Here is an 18,059-nt window from a genome sequence, read left to right as displayed (position 1 = left end):
GTTTAACTTGTGGGAAACAAATACCTCATAAAGATTTCCACTCTTACTGCCTACCTTGTTTAGGCCCAGACCACGACGTAGCAGCTTGTCTAGCCTGTGCTTCCTTCAACAGACGAACACTTAGACGTCGGTCAGAGTTTGCAGAGGAGTTTTTCGGCTCCGCTTTTGCTTATATCATGCCGTCGGAGACTCCGACTACACATTTAGCTAAAAAGCGTAAGGAAAAGGACCGACACTCGCGGTCCGCGGTTTTGGCCGAAACCGCGGTTAAGGCAACCGCGAGTGTCTCGGTTTCGGCCAAAGCCGAGTCCGCGGTTCTTCCTTCGGCCGAAAGCATGCCTCCTTCTACCAAGACCTCTTCCAGCATGGCTGAATCTGCTACTGAAAATCCACCTGCTCTTACAGTTTCTCAGGATTTATCAGATACTATCCCCTTAGATGTATCTACTCCTGCACGTGGAGCTGCTAGGCCCCCTGCATCCATGTCAATTAAGGCTTTTGCCAGGGCTAAAGCAGCTAAATCTTCAAAGGCCGTGCCTGCTAAAGCCCCCTCTCACAGGCCTAGCTCTAGTACTCAAATGCTTAGTCTAGCAGAGGATCTCATTTCTTTGATCAGGGGAACCCAGTCTCACCCTGACAGGGCCTCTCACCCACCTCCAGAGCAGAGCCCCCTGAGCCAGTTTCTTCAGATTATTCCTCTGATGATTCAGAAAACACAAATCCTCCAGAGGGCCCTTACTCTTCATATGAGGACTCTGATGCAGAGGATTCCATACCTTCTGCCTCTCCTCCTGAGGAATTTTCTTTTGGGGAAACCTTGCATGCTATGAGGGAACAATTTCAATGGCAGGGCCAGGATTTTTCAGATTCTAGGAAAAGGCTTAGGACCTTTTTACATTTACCACAGCATAGGCCTTTAGCTATTCCTCCAGTACTTACAGTTGTGGATGATGCATTTAATGATGCTTGTACTGCCCCTGACTCACTGCCTCCGGCCCCTGCTAAGCCCGACAGATACTACAGGGTTCCGGACACACACTATCATTTATACAAGGCTCCTATTGCAGATCCTAAAACTATTTCACAGGGCCCCAAAGCTGTAGCAGCTGCCTCTGCCAAAAACCCCCTCCCCTCTGAAAGAGAATCTAGGGCATTGGAGAGATGGGGTAAAAAAGTTTATAATTCTGCTACTCTTTCGGCTAGGGCCTTAAACTGTCAATTCCACATGATTCAGTATCAGGAATTTCTGTTAGATCAGCTCACTAAAAAACTGTCCTCGCCTGAACCTTTAGACCATAAGTCCCTTCAGGATTTGGTGCATAACACTCAGCAGGTCAGTAATCATTCCTTAAAATGCGGCTATGATGCACTGGAGGCTTCCTTTAGATCAGCTATGACTGGTACAGTGATCAGAAGGCATGCATGGTTAAAAGAGCAATCCTTACCAGACCATGTAAAGTCAAAGCTTCTAGATGCTCCCATGGAAAAGCACAGTTTGTTTGGTTCCCCTGCACAGCAAGTGTTGAAGAAGGTGGAAGAAAAAGCTAAATCTGTCCAGACAGTCAAGGATTTCTTACAGGTCCAGCCTCCGAGGTTTAGTAGGAACTGGCCTTCCAAGAATTGGTCCTTTCCAGACACCACCAGAGCACAGAGAAGCAGAAATAGACGCCCTAGAGGCAGAGGTCAATCCAGAGGTGCCTACAGGGGACGTCAGTGGCAGCCTAACAGCCAGAGAACTACTGCCACAGATCCAGCCACTACCACTTCTACAGGACAATCACAGTGACTTGGCTCTAAAACCGCCTACCAGGGAACAACTGGCAGCACCCTTAGGCAGAAAATTAGCCTTATTTTCAGTAAATTGGCATTACATTACAGGAGACAAATGGATTTTACAGACAATAGACAAAGGCTACAGGTTTCACTTCCATACTCTTCCAAGGAAGAGAGGAATGCCAAACCTACCTCCAAACCAAAGGACAAACGCTCTACAGCAAATAGACCACTTACTAAGGATGAGAGCTATAGAAAAGGTACCGGCTATTCAACAAGGACAAGGATTTTATTCAAGGCTTTTCCTAGTACCAAGAAAGGAAAACCAATGGAGACCTATCCTCGACCTGTCCGCTCTAAACACATATCTCATTGTTCCAAAATTCAAAATGCTGACCCTACAGCAACTTCTTCCCATGCTGGGCAAGGAGTCTTGGCTGGTGACTCTGGATCTCAAGGAGGCATACCTGCACGTCCCCATACGACCAAATTGCAGAAGATACCTCAGATTTCTTGCAGGATCAGAGCATTATCAATTCTCAGCATTGCCTTTTGGCTTATCTACTGCACCCAGAGTATTCACAAAATGTCTGGCATCAGTAATTGCTCATTGCAGGCTTCAGGGAATTCAAATTTATCCATACCTGGACGACTGCCTGTTACAAGCGGACAGCAAAGACAAATTAACAAAAGATTTGAAAAAGGTTATTCACCTGCTGCAAGCCCTGGGATACACAGTCAACACAAAAAAGTCAAGGCTGATACCATCCCAAAGGATAACCTTCCTGGGTGCAGAACTGGACACATCAAACCAGATGGCATTCCTCACAGAAGAAAAACAGAAGCAGCTACCACTCTATTTCATGGCATTAACAACGCAGAACCAGCTTACAGCAAGGAAAATCCTGCAAGCCCTGGGTTACATGGCATCCTGCATAATATTAATCCCACATGCCAGGCTACATATGAGGAAGTTGCAATGGTACCTGAGGAATTTATGGTCTCAGCACAAGCACAGCCTAGAAACCCAAATTCCAATAATTCCATGCCTGAAGCAAGAATTCCAGTGGTGGGCCCACAAAGGACTGCCCTTCCACAGGCCTCACCCAAGCCAGACTATCACCACGGACGCCTCAGACCTCGGTTGGGGGGCACACATGGTGGACAAGTGCATACAAGGCTTATGGACTCAAGACCAGATGAACCTACACATAAATCAAAAAGAGATGCTGGCAGTAAAACAGGCAATTCAGACATTCAGACCATTTCTTCAACAGGGTCATTTGCTGATAAGGACGGACAACACCACAGTCATGTGGTATATCAACAAACAGGGAGGCACACATTCATATCCTCTATGTCGGATGGCAATGGACCTCTGGAATGTGGCCCTGAGCCTCAACATTCAGCTCCAAGCCATATTTGTGCCAGGAAAAGAAAATATACTAGCGGACATCTTAAGCAGAACCACCACGGATGCCCACGAATGGATGCTGCATCCAGACATCTTCAAAACCATCACAAGGAAATGGGGACTGCCAGAAATAGACCTGTTCGCATCCGCACACAACCACCAATTGAAAAAATTCTGCACAAGGACATACCACCCACTTGCTTGGAAGGTGGACTCCCTATCCTTCAGTTGGGAAAACCTGACAGCATATGCATTCCCACCTCTTCCTTTGATGCACAAAGTGCTACTGAAGATCAAAAAACATCACCCGAGGATCATCTTGATAGCTCCAGATTGGCCAAGGCAACATTGGTACCCGCTACTGAGGAGTATGTCCCGGGAACACGCATGGCCTCTACCCTTACTACCTCTACTGCTGACACAGAACAACTTCAAAATCCTGCATCCAAACTTGAAAACACTGCAGCTAGCTGCTTGGAACATTACATAAGGAAAAATAACCCAGATTTATCTCAAAGGGTTAAAGACATTATCTTGGAGGCTCGCAGACCCTTAACAAGGAAAACTTATACAGCAAAATGGAAAAGATATCTCATTTGGAGTGCAACAAAAGGAGTGGATGCATCATTGGCAAACATAGCTAACATCCTGGAATACTTGGCTGAGCTTTTCCACAATGGTCTCTCTTACTCCTCCATTAAGATTCATGCATCAGCAATTTCAACAGAATACAACATGGATCCTCCAGTCTTTTCTCAACCTCTACTCAGGCAGTTTCTCAGAGGAATTAAAAATGTAAAGCCAACAAGGAAACCTCCATTGCCTACATGGGACTTGAACTTTGTGTTAGAAAAGTTGACACTTCCCCCTTTTGAACCAGCAACAACAGCAGAATTACAGTACTTATCTTGGAAGACTGCATTCCTGCTTGCAATCACTTTAGCTAGAAGGGTTTCTGAATTACAGGCATTAATGGCAGTACAGCCCTTCCTTATCTTCCATCAGGATAGAGTGTCCATGAGAACTAATCCTACCTTTATGCCAAAGGTGGTCTCCAGGGTATCATTAAACCAAGCAATACACCTACCAACTTTCTTCCCCAACCCACAGAACAGGGGGGAAAGATTGCTGCATACCTTGGATGTACACAGACAATTGCGCTACTACCTGGACAGAACCAAGAACAATAGAAAAACTGTCCAGCTTCTGGTAGCATATGCAACAGGAATGGAAGGAAAAGCAATTTCAAAACAAACAATCTCAAAATGGATAGGAAATTGCATTAGATTTTGTTACTCTTTTCATGGAAAGGCAACTCCAGAAAACATCAGACCTCACTCCACAAGGGCTACAGCCACTACTACAGCTTTCTTACGAGGAGTGGCTACCAAAGACATTTTAGAGGCTGCTACTTGGAGCTCCGTGCATACATTTGCCAAGCATTATAATCTACCTTTATACTCCAGATCCCGAGCAGGTTTTGCCACTGCTGTTTTGCAAGGGATCTTAACTACACCATAAACTCTTAGTGCCTCCTTAGTGCCTCCACCCCCCAGTTTGGCTATGGTATTCTACCCATTTGTTAGGACTGCAGATGCATCCTTGAAGGACATAGTACAGTTTTGTACCTACCATAAATGTAGATGTCCGAGAGGTATGCATCTGCAGTCAGGATTACCCACCCTCCTTCCCCTCTGTGGTACTCCTAGGGTATTTGCCCATCTTGTAGCTAGCTGGGGGAATCTATTATGGTGTATTTGTTTGTATATATGTATATACATGTTTATTTCTGTTTGCTCTCTATTGTTTGGAAACATTTGCATTTATCCAAATTTAGCCTTCCTAGAGGGCACCTGGCATCTGGGGCAAGAAACACTGAGGAAAATGGCGTCAGCTGATGCCTTTATACCCGCTGAACTGCAGCTATGACGTCGGGTAAAGTGCGACATCAGCCGAGGCCAGACCCAGACTTTGGAATCCGGCCGACCGAAGGGCTGCCTGAGGCCAGGACAACCCATTTGTTAGGACTGCAGATGCATACCTCTCGGACATCTACATTTATGGTAGGTACAAAACTGTACTTTATCTGGCATCTGCCAACCCTATGGGTCCCAGTTAACTGAGAGTTTACTATAATTGGGAACATATTTTTTTGGGGTGTAATGAGCTGGCAGACTAAGAAAAATCCCTGCAGACTACTCTGTCAGAAATACTGGATGAGCAAATTGGTATAACTAAGGAAATGATTTTTTGAGCTGTGATACAAAATCAGAACTGTCTCGACCAAGTAAGGCTTTGCTTAGTTTAATTCTGGTGGTTGCCTTAAAAGCAATTACTAGAAAATGGAAATAAAAAGTCTAAACCAACCATATTAGAACTAGTGAATATAGTAATAGATAAAAGCACTAGAAGTGGGATCTTTAGAAAAGGGTAGGAGCAAATTGCAGAAAAAAAAAATAGGATTTGTGGGAACAATTCATGCAGAATAATATTTTGGAGGAGGAATGACATTTAAGGGAAGGCATCAGTTTATTGAGCTATTGCAATGCTTGACTGACTGTACAGAAGATGATAAGTGATGTATAATGTTTGCAACTGAAAATAAGTCAATATTGTTTAATTGTATATAAATGTATGATTGCCTATGTTAGAAGTGAAACTTCAATAAAGATGTTTTTTGCTTAAAAATATATATGTATGTATGCGTGTGTGTGTGTGTGTGTGTGTGTATATATATATATATATATATATATATATATATATATATATATATATATATAAGTAGCAGGGGTTTGGGGGGTACAGCCCCACCACATGGGGCGTGCAGGGGGGCTTGCCCCTCTGCTAATAGGAAGGATAGGTGTATGTGTTTGTTTTGTTGTGTTTGTGTGTGTTGTTTTGCTTTGTTGTAGTGTTGGCAGATGGGTGTATGTGTGCGTGGTGGTGTGTTTTGTTGACGTTCAAGGTTTTGAATTTCGCAGTTTTGGTTTTCGGGTTTGCGAGTTTTCGACTTTATAGTCTTGAGATACTGAAATTCGATATTTCAGTATTTCGAGATTATAAAGTGAATCAATATATACTATATATATACACACACACACACACACACACACACACACACACACACACACACACACACACACACACACAAAAAACCTCCTCATTAATACTGGATAGATTTTCAAAAAATGTACAAGCAGTCCAGGCAAAACAGATTTTATGAAAGTAAAAGTTGTCCTGTACATCCCAGAATGAACAATGTCCAAATGCTGCCATCCATTAAGGACCCCAAAACAGACTCAGAATTAAAACAGTTTCCTGATTACATATCCTACACATGGCATAATGAATGCAGTCAAAAGCTGCATCCCTTAAGATTCCCATTCCATATGTTCTTTTGGCAAGCAGAGTACTGAAAAACCTTCTCTAACTTGTTGGTACATTTATCATATAAACTAATTCAGCTGTCAAGAATTTCAAAATAGACATAACCAAACATTCTAATTTATTTAGTAAATCATCATCATCCATACAGAAAGTGAAGATTCTTATCACCAGGTACTCAAAACTAAAAACATTTCCTCATAACAACATACTTCTATTCCAAAATTGAAAAAAAACCCCAGAAAATTCAACAGCACACCAGTTAAAAGGACTTCACTGATGTGCCAACAACTATTCACTGAAATTTTCAAATAGGTCAGATGTCAGATCTAGAGATTAGCATAATCCTTTACAAAATTATATCTGCACTCGAAAAATTCCACCTATTAGATCAGATGGCATTATAAACCGTAACAAGATTTTACTTCCATCTTGCAGAGTCAGATACAGAGAAAGACTATGAATCATCTAGAGTTACTCAAAAAATGGCAAAGGACACAGTTACCCTCTTTCTTACACTCTTTAGCAGAGTAGAAATGAGAGGATACTATTAGCACTCATTTAGGGACTTGAACAAAAGACCTACAGCACACCATGCTGCTGTCACTACCACTGGGCCAACAAGACAGACAATATACTTCTGCAATTCTAACAGTGCCTAAGCAGAGATCTTTCTGTGTGTGTGTGTGTGTGTGTGTGTGTGTGTGTGTGTCTGTGTGTGTGTGTGTGTGTGTGTGTGTGTGTGTGTGTGTGTGTGTGTGTGTGTGTGTGTGTGTGTGTGTGTGCGCGCTTGTTCACGCACCTTTCCTGGTAGCTTAGGGGGTTTTTTTTTGGAAGTCTGTGAACATTTAAGTTAGGAGCATCTGAGTACCTTACTATACATAATGGACATCCAGAAAGTCCTATCAAAGGTTAAGCTGCATTTATGATTGGTCTTTTATCATGAAGACATGTGATCTCATATGCTTTGAATGGAAAATAGGACTGTTGTTCTAAGTAAAGACAGGTGACTTTAGATAGAAATTAGTACAGTAATGAGATCCAACAAATAGGACCAATACCTCATTTTTCTTTCATGAGACATTACATTACAAAGACAATTCCTCTCATACAAGATGTCATATTTGACATGATAAACAATGAAATATAACCCAAAAGAACTGACATTAAAAAAAACGCAAATCATAAAAGTCTGGTAAACCAGAACTGCTTCCTTACCAGTTCTCACAACGACTTGGGCTACAGAGCTAGTGTTGCCTAGTTTATTATATGCTTCACACTTGTAATCACCAGCATGGGATGCCTTCACTTTTTTGACTTCAAGTACTGAACTCTTCCTGTCACGAAAGGAAACACAACCACAAAATTATCCTCTTTAAGAAGACAGTCAAATATTACTTTCCAGATTAATGCATTTTTCTTGCACACATCAAACATTCACTTTCATTACTCTGCGATTTTCCTTTGTTTAAATCCCTATATGCAAGTTACACAATTCTTTTTCTCTGAATTCCAAATCACATGGTTAGAGAATCTGCTTTATTTGGTAACAATAATAAAATGTGCCAAGTTACTCTGAATAAATGTCAAACTCCAAACCTTGTTGTGCTCCACAACACACAGTAATAAAACCTACATTATAGGTTCATAGGCAAGTACTGTGCAATCATTCTACAAACCACTGCAAGCCTAGCCAAAAAACGTTACTCAAAAGTTCCCTCCAGCCTCAAGGAAGGAAAGACAACAAAGTTGCCTACCCAATTACCTACAAAGCAGGATGGGTGCTACTCTGCTTGACATGGTGTAAGTTGGTTCCAGAGATAAGTGACATGAATTTATCACACATGTCTTATTTATCTGCTGAGAAAAGTTTAGTTCTTTTATCCAGGTATTCTGAGGTCCCATTTGTCCTGTGAAGGAATAGCAGGACAGAGGGCTGAATCTTTCAAAGCTTGAAAGGCTAGACACAGAGCCCCATAAAGGAGTCCATAAGAGACTGAGTACAGAGAGAGGGCTGCCAGCCTGTCCTGATAACCAGTATGTTTTCAGGCCGCTGTTTTCAGTTATTACACGTTAAGAAATGTCATAAATTCATATGTCAAAATGTATTCCAAAAGGTAATATTACATCCATCAATAGGTCTGATGATTCAGGAATGAAGGGGAATCGAGTCCTCTTTGGACCTAGTAGAGATATCTTTGGAAATTAGAGGAGCCAGAATCAAAATATTCTGAACTACTGCGGAGTCACAGATAGTCAAATAAGGAATTAGCAGTTTGAGTACTTAAATCTCTTACGACAGTGTCTGACTGGCGGAAAGTGTCATCTATATGGTATGTGAAAATGTTTTGGTTTACCAAAATGAACTACGCTACATTTTTTTTAGCATTTAATTTGAGACCATTGTCCTAGCACCAGTTGTTAGCATGGTCTAGCCCATGTTGGGGCAATTGTGAGTCAGTGGAAGATCGAACATAAACACCCAATTTACAATTGTTTGCAAACTTAACTAAGCATAGGCCAGGAGTTCTTGCCTGAAGGTCTGACAAATATATGATGGCCCAACACGGTGTCCTGTGGTACACTGCTGATAATTTTTTTGCTTTCAGAAGTGGCACCTGCAACTATAACCACATGGGGCCTGTCAGATAACCAGTTAGCTATCCACTGCACAACAAAATGATTTATATTCAGGTTTACACATCTGTTAACACTGTCATGGGGAGTAGTTTTAAAGGCCATGGCCAGGTCCAAATATGATCTATCTAGTGCATAACCATTACCTACTGCTTTGGTTACTTTTTCAAAGAAATTAATGAGGTTATAGAAGCAGTACCTTCCTTTAAGAAAGCAGCGCTTCCAGTTTCTTGGGCTGTACAGAATAGTTATCTACATATAACTTGCCTCTTTCCAAACAGGGCCTGTTTGTTACAGGTAGTTTGTATAGAGAAACCATGAAATCACAATCTAAGCAGTTCAAAAAAGTTAGTTACTTACCAGATAGTATAATCCTCTGGTGTCAATATGGTAAAAATGTCCACATTACAGAGAAAAGTTGAAAGGGCCACTTGGAAAAAAATGGAAAAATAATATTTTCTCTCTCTCTACTCTTAAAGCATGAGAAAAAAGCTATCTTAACAGGATCACTCTTTGAAACTTTCACTGCACTGACTTCAGTATTTCTCACTAAATATATTGACGTACCAGGTGCATTGCCATCCTGTCAAGCACAACTTTGAATTGCATTGACAAGACAGTTGAAAGTTTGCTGGGTAGCTTGTTCACTAACATCACATTGCCATGGAGAAGGGGGAATAACTGACATGCCCAAATTCAACTGTTGCCATTTCTGTGTTTAGGAGACCCCGAAGTTAGTGCATCTATATTAAGCAGAGGAAAGAAGGGAAGGACTGATTTATCTTTCACTATTGAAAAAAAACAGAATATCCCACACCATGAAACAATTTTTGGTAAGCTGCTACACCAAGTTAACAAGCCTTCAGAGATCAGCTGAGACTCTTAACAGCTTCTTGCACAGAACACTGCTATTTTTGAATTTTGTATAAATGGGTATCAAACAGTGTTTTCCTAACACAACAAAAATCATTAGGGGATTTAGCACACTCACTGGCTTAAATCAAGTGTAAAGACCACATTAGGTTACATGGGTGGGTGAGCCAAAGCTTTCTTGATCTTTCCGGCAAGTTAGCAAACCAAAAACTATTTGAGCTGCTTCATTTTTTTAAGTATCTAATTTAGACCACAACTACGAGCTCTAGATGCTTTAAGGTTTGGTGGCATCAGATAAGTACTGTAGTATGCTGAAACTACAGTGGAGATGGCACCAGAGATGCAGCAAGAAGAGCAGCTCTTTCAAAAAGATTGTGAATAAGAAGTTATGTACCTACCATAACATTCCATGTTAGTTGTCTTCTCTCGCCTTCTTTCTTGCTTGATGGGGTTCGGAGCTGATCCCTCGGCTCCGACTCGGCACTTGCTAAGCTCGAGAGTCACTTTTACCAGCTCGAGGCAGCCCCATATCCCATGATGCAAGGCGGTAAGTACCCAGATCTCGTTTGATGACAAAGGGCAATAGCACCAAGCATAAAATACTTCCCAAAGGAAGAAGAAAGAAAACTTACAGATGGAAGAAGGACCAGGTCTGAATGGTCTTCAGCATAATAATGTCTTATAACAAGGTCTGTCCAGGCCAGGGGGAAGGAGGGAGGGTCGCAAGAAAGAAGGCGAGAGAAGACAACTAACATGGAACGTTATGGTAGGTACATAACTTCTTAATGTTAAGTTGTCAATCTCGCCTTCATTCTTGCTTGATGGCACCGCGTCCCTAGCACCTCTATCCTGGGTGGCTCAATGGAACAGACTCTTGAGGACTGTAGAGCCAAAGCTGGCTCTGTCCCTGGAGGCCAAGTCCAATTTGTAATGGGAAACAAAAGTGTGAGGAGTGGCCCAAGTGGCCGCTGCACAAATAGTGTCTAAAGGAAGTCTAGCTTGAAAGGCTGTAGAAGTAGCTAAGCTCCTAGTTGAATGTGCTTTAGGTTTTGAGCACAGCTGTTTTCCCCTGAGCAGATAAATTTCAGAGATGAGCGAAGAAAGCCATCTGGACAAGGTCACTTTAGAAACAGGAAGGCCTTTTTTATTATCCGCATAGGAAACAAAAAGTTGATCAGATTTTCTAAATTTTTTTGTTCTGTCCAAATAATATCTGAGTTGACGGTGGACATCAAGATAATGTAGCTTTTGTTCTGCTCTGTCTGAATAGTTTGGGAAAAATACAGGGAGATCAATGGATTGATTCAAATTGGTCTTTGAAGCGACCTTAGGCAAAAAGGTCGGATTAGTTCTCAAAGATACTCTGTCTTTGTGAAAAACCAAATAGGGGGGTCGAACCGATAGAGCATGAAGTTCAGACACCCTCCTGGCCGATGTAATAGCCACTAGGAATAAAGTTTTCCAAGAAAGAAATTTCAGGGAACAAGAAACAGCTGGCTCGAAGGGCGGAAGAATCAAGGATGTCAGCACTAAATTTAGATCCCACTGAGGAGGAGGATTCCTGATTGGAGGCTTTAGTAGGAAAATTCCTTTCAAGAAGGCCCTGCAGAGCCTATGGGACATAATATTATGATCTGCTACCCTGACATGAAAGTTGGAGATAGCAGCCAATTGAACTCTGACTGTGGAAGAAGAGGAGCCTGCATGAAAAATCTCTGCTAAGAAGTCCAGGACTGCCTGAACAGGGGCAGTGAAAGGATCAATATTCTTGGCCTTAGCCCAATAAGAGAAACGTTTCCATTTGCTTGTATAAATCCTCCTGGTAGAGGATTTTAATGAAGCTACTATGATGTCTCTAACTGGGTTAGAGATCAAAGGAAGCCTGGCTAAGGAAGGAAGTGGAGCAACCATGCTGTGAGGTTGAGAGAAGGGATAGACCGGTGCAGCTGATCCGATTGGTGAATCAGAAGATCTGGCACTGGGTCCAGATGCCACGGCTGCACCAAAAGGTGATGATGGAGGAACGGGAAACAAACTTGTCGAGGCCAGTAAGGGGCAATGAGAATCAATTTGGCTCTCAAAATGGTAGCTTTCTGGATAACTTGAGGGATCAGAGGAAATGGAGGGAAGGCATAAAGAAGTCCCTGGGGCCAATCCTGGGTCAGAGCGTCTCTGGGGGGATGGCCGTCTGGACATTTGCTGTTTTGGGGAGTAGCAAAAAGATCGCAACATGGACAACCCCATTCCAGAAAAATCTGTTCCGCTATAGATTGCTTGAGAGACCACTCGTGAGGCATGAGAATAGCTCTGCTCAATCTGTCCGCTACAATGTTGGTTTTCCCAGGGATATGCGTTGCTACCAGAAACCGATGAGAGGAGATCGCCCATTGCCATAGTCTGAGCGCTTCTCGACACAAGGGGTAGGACTTGGTTCCGCCCTGTTTGTTGATATACCAAACTACAGACATGTTGTCTGTGTGGACTGCAATTGTCCCTACGGGAAGAAAGTCGTTGAGGGCTTACAACGTTAAAAGCACTGCTCTCATCTCCAGGACATTTATGTGCAGATGGTACTCGAACGGCTGCCACGTCCCATGAACCATCCTGCCCTGATAATGACCCCCCACCCGATCAGGGAGGCATCCGTGGTGACAGTGGCTATCGGGGATGGGGGTACAAAGTGTCTGCCTTGGTGAACCTGAGGAGATGTGATCCACCAAGCAAGATGATCTTTGCAAGTCTGTGTCACCAGAATCTGGTGACGCATTGGAAGTTGTTGGTACGACCACTGTGTGAACAACATCCACTGAAGAAGGCACATGTAGAAGCGAGCCAGGGGAAGAAGAGTAATGGCCGCAGCCATGAGGCCTAATACCTTTAGAACCATTCTGGCCTGTACTTTCTTGTTGGCTAGAATGATCCTGACATCACTTTGAATGTCTGAAACTCTTTGATCTGTAAGGGTAGCTGACATCCGAACAGTGTTTAAGTTTGCGCCTATGAAGGTAATAGACTGGCAGGGTGATAAGGATGACTTTTCGAAGTTGATTGAGATGCCCAAATGAGAACAAAGATTTATTGTGTAATCCCTGGCTTGTATAAGCTGATGCCTGGTGGTGGCTGACAGGAGCCAGTCGTCGAGATACGGAAACACCTGGAATCCTTGACGTCTCAGGTGAGCCGTGACCACTGCCATGCATTTGGTGAACACTCTGGGGGCTGTAGTGAGACCAAAGGGCAGGGCTCTGAACTGGAAATGACTGGACCCCAGCCGAAAGCAGAGAAATCTCCTGGAGCGTCTGTGAATTTTGATGTGATAGTACGCATCCTGAAGATCTATTGAGCACATCCAGTTGTCCTTCTGTAAGAAGGGCAGAATTGACTGAAGAGTGACCATTCGAATCTTGTCTTCCTCACAGACTTGTTGAGTCTGCTGAGATCCAATATTGGTCTCCAGTCTCCCGTCTTTTGGGGACCAAAAGAACCTTGAGTAGATTCCGGCTCTGAATGGTCTGTTGTAACTGGCTGAATGGCTCTTTTGCAGTAGTTTTGAGACTTCTAACTCTGCAATTTCCCTTACACCGGGTGGTACATCTGGAAGGGAATTTGAGGGAAAGGACTTTCCTCGAAAGGAATTATGTAACCCTTGGATATGATCGACTGTACCCAACTGTCTTGAGTGAGGGAATGCCAGGCTTCTGGGTACAGTGATAATCTTCCCCCGACTGCCTCCAAGGAGGGACAGCCGGGCAACATCTCAGGGATGCTGAAAGGGCTTGTCAGAGAGAGGCTCTCTGTTTCCCTGGTTTTTTGGACCCCCTCTGCCTCTAGAGCGGCGTCTGTTGTTGTTACCCCCTCTGCCTCTAGGGGTAAATTGACCACATGAATCCGGCGTGACTCCTTGGGATTTGCGGAACCACATTTTGCCACCTTTCTGTCCTTTGGGGTAAGGTCTAGAAGGGGTGGAAAAACGGACTCCTACGGCAGAAAGAGTCTTGCCGTCCTGCTCACACCTGGTCAAAGTTTCCTTCACTTGAGGGCCAAACAAAGCTGACCCATCAAAGGGAGAATTTGTGAAGGACGCCTTAAAGGGATCTGCAAAGTCACATAGCCGCATCCAGGCTTGGCGTCTAAGAGCCACACCTGTACCTGCGGCCCTACTCGCTCCATCAGCAGCATATGATATTAGCCGCATGGAGGAGTTTGCAATGGAATTAAGGGTTCCTAGCTGCGAAGCAATTTTTTCCTGAGCTCCTGCAGCTGTAGGTTCCTGAACAACATCACCTAGCTCCTTAAGGATATCCCTTTGGAGTCTGGTGAAGTGACATAGGTAATTCAGCGAACGCATAACAAAGGTCGCTGAGGAAAACATCCGCTTACCGTACCTATCCATGGTCCTAGAGTCCTTATTAGGAGGATGAGCAGTGCGGAAGGATCTGCAAGTTCCTTCTTGGTGGCAGCAGCCACCACCATGGCATCAGCGGGGACACCCTTAGTGAGGAATTGCTTGTCACCTGGGCAGTGATAAATTTTGAAGGCCTCCTAGGGACTGGCTCTACAGAGTCAGGAGCTGCCCACGCCTTGGGGCAATACCCTGCACCAGGGGTCGAAAGGCGGAGACACCCAGGAGGTGGAGGGCCGAGATCCAAACGCCTCTAGGTATACTGACTCATCCTCAGAGGGATTGTTGGTGAGCCAGTTTCCCCTCTGTTTAAGGAGTTCTAGGATGTCTGAGAAGGAGACATCCTCAGAGGGGGATCTAAGGGATCCCTCTGACTCATCAAAGTCAGTATCTGAAGTGATAGACTCGGGGGAGTCTACATGTTTCCTCTTACAAGTCCTCTTCCTAGGAGGATCTCCCGAAACATCAGGAGAATCCTCGGAAGAGGGGGAAATTCCCAATGGGGAAACCTGAGGCGGAGGATCTCTGGGTCCTGTAGCAAGAGTAGTGGCAGAGATGTCAACAGGCACTATAGAGGGAGGAGCTAAGGGAACAGACTGCTGACTGATACCAGTGGCCAGCACACTCTTCATCACCTCGAATGCTCCCCTCCCAGGCAGGTCCGAGAGACCCCGTTCCGAAGAACTAGGAACTCCAGGGACCACCGAAAGGGAAGTCTCCGAGGCAGATGTCGGAGCCGAGCTCACCAAGGCCGAGGCTCCAAGGGAAGAGCGGGTTCGACAAGGGTCCGATGCCACTCACCCCCTCGGAGGAGACCATGGAAGCCCGACCACTGAATCCCTCTAAGGAAGGTCTCGAAGAGGAGATAAGAGTAGAGGCTGAAGGGACAAAAGGGGGTATCTGTCCTCCAGCCGTAGCAGTAACCATTCCCGAAGACTCCAACTCCAAGCTCTGGGGTAGAGTTGAAGGAGGAACTGTAACGGGGTGTGGACCAATAGTCGTCTGTTGAGACGGACTATGTAACATTTGGGCCAGTGCCTGTGACTTAAGTAATCTACTGACCACTCTCTCTAAGTCATGGTCAGAAAGCCTGGATGACCTTGAAGATCGGCTCCGATGGCTCCGCTCCGAAAGGAGAGGTGAAGCCGGAGCCGAAAGTATCGGCTCCAAGGAAGGAGACCTCGACCTCTTCCTGGAAGGAGCCATCGGAACCGATGAAACTATAGACCCTGTCGGAGCCGACAACTTATCAGAGCCGACAGGTAGCCTCGATGCATCGGCTCCAGCCGGAGCCGATACAGCCACAAAAGTAACGGTGTCGGAGCCGATCGGAGCCGACACCGATGCCTGTGCCACATGGTAGTCGGAGCCGATCGGAGCCGACACCGAAGTGGTCGAAGCAGAATCGGCACCGATAGCCATCGGTGCCGAAGGCTTGGTTAAGCTAGAATCGGCTCCAGCCGGAGCCGATCTCGACTCAGAACGAGTCGGAGCTGAGGCCGCAGGCTTTGACACAGAAGCCTGGGCCTTGGAAGACTTGGCAGTCTTAGGTGGAGCCGACTTAGCCGGAGAGCCCTCCGGCTTAAGAAGGCCCCTGAGTATTAGCTTGTTTCTTCTTTCCTGCAGGACTCTCTGGCTGAAAGAATGACATATAGCACAGGAGTCCTGCAGGTGAAGAGGGCCCAGGCAATAAAGGCAAGAAGTGTGACCGTCTGTCAGAGACATCTTCTGACAGCACGAGTCACACTTCTTAAAGCCTGAGACCCTTTCTTTTGACATGGTGTCACACAAAACACACACACACACCAGTCAAAGCCTTAAATTTTAAATATACCAAAAAGGTATAAGTACCAACACACACACACACACCCTAACAGGGGGGGATGGGTAAAGTCTGACTAAAAAATAATAAGAGACAGACAAATTTCTGTCAGAAACAGATTAAAACTAAATAAAAACTAACAATAAGGGGTTTTTAAGTTTAAAAGGGGCTAAAATAGCGAAATAGTAATCACTTACCAGGAGCTGGTAAAAGGAGGACCTCATAAGCGAAGCGGCAAACGAGATCTGGGTACTTACCGCCTTGCATCATGGGATATGGGGCTGCCTCGAGCTGGTAAAAGTGACTCTCGAGCTTAGCAAGTGCCGAGTCGGAGCCGAGGGATCGGCTCCGAACCCCATCAAGCAAGAATGAAGGCGGGATTGACAACTTAACATCCTTTGTTTTATTTATGAACATTACATGTTCATGCATGCCTTTCAACTACTCTGAATTCTGCAGAAATGCTCTTGATTTTGTTTCATATTTTCATCCCGTTCCTCTTAAAATTTATTTTCTAGTAAAGTACTGAGGGTTACAGTTAATAATGTCAGATATGAGTTTTACACTTATTCATAGCATGCATACTAAAGTACAACATGTTGTTCTATTAACTTTAATTGAATTAGAGTAATATTTAAAAAACTGTCCCTGATTTTAGGTCCCCCCAATTATTTTCGACTTGGTTACCATTACTACTACTTAAAGGATGATGACACAGAATATGGGAGAAAGGTGCTTGGCTTGACTTGGGAACAGACTGGGGGTCATGCTTTTGTTTTGGAGTGTGATTATTTCCTGCTATATTTTAAATATGCAACAAGCTTCGTAGTTGGTGGTGTTTGATGTGTTCCACATTTTACCCCTCAGTTCCCTGTTATGATAGGATGTGTTCCACACTGACATGTGCAGAACTGATGCATTCTTTCTTTTCAAATAACTGTTACAGTGATGAAGTTTTGGGTTGGGAATGGCTGAGAACACCAAATGAGAATACAGTACTGTGACAGTTATTTCTGTGATGGAGAGAAGGGGCAGGTGATCTGTATGTGAAAATAAAAGTCAGTTAAATGGGTAGTTATTTAAACTTGCTTCACACAGAGAATGTACACGCATGCATGAAAACAAAACTGGACTGCATTAATCAGTGTCTCATACCTTTCAAATGTACCGATTTCTTAGAATGTCTCGGATTTTTGGTTTATGTTTTAATATGTTCCTTGTAAAATTTATGGTTTATTAAGACATAAGTAAACATATATTAGCAGAAACAAAACAAACTATATTAACATTTTCTCCATTTACATACATTACACATCACATTACCTTTTCTTTCAATCACCAGTCCAACGTTACATAAATTGCTGAATTCTTGTCTTCCTTTAAACCTCACTCCTCTTCCACCTGAACATTATTCTGTATGTATTGCTCCCATAATTTCCATTTATTTCTGTGCAGTTTTTTTCCTTCCTTTGCTAAAGATTCTTCTTCCAATTCTTTTCTCTCTTTTATCTTCTTCTTCTTTCAGCTTTTCCCATTAGGGTGTCACCAAAGCGAAATATCCCTCAGAACGATTGGCAGTGGAGTTTTACAGTGTCGAGTTGTCAGCCCGACACCCATCCTTCCACAGAAAGTGCACACACACACCTAGGACCAATTTAGAGTGTCTAATCCACCTGCAGTATGTCTTTGGAATGTGAGAGGAAATTGGAGTACCCGGAGGAAACCCACACAACTGCAAGGAGGACATGCAGACC

The 18,059-nt window shown here is 43.9% G+C and overlaps 1 protein-coding gene across 1 annotated transcript in view; it reads right to left on the bottom strand.

Moving 5' to 3' along the window:
* Window positions 1-18,059, bottom strand: part of NRG1 (neuregulin 1) — a 954,030-nt gene that overhangs the window by 708,725 nt on the left and 227,246 nt on the right. The window contains exon 3 of the mRNA XM_044059287.1: window positions 7,790-7,908. Within this exon, the coding sequence (XP_043915222.1) occupies window positions 7,790-7,908 (119 nt within the window). The remainder of the gene's footprint in view (window positions 1-7,789; window positions 7,909-18,059) is intronic.

This window comes from Protopterus annectens, chromosome 17.part0, assembly GCF_019279795.1.
Source record: "Protopterus annectens isolate FY-2018-M chromosome 17.part0, PAN1.0, whole genome shotgun sequence".
NCBI classification, from domain to species: Eukaryota; Metazoa; Chordata; order Ceratodontiformes; family Protopteridae; genus Protopterus; species Protopterus annectens.
This window is presented reverse-complemented; position numbering and strand designations above follow the sequence as displayed.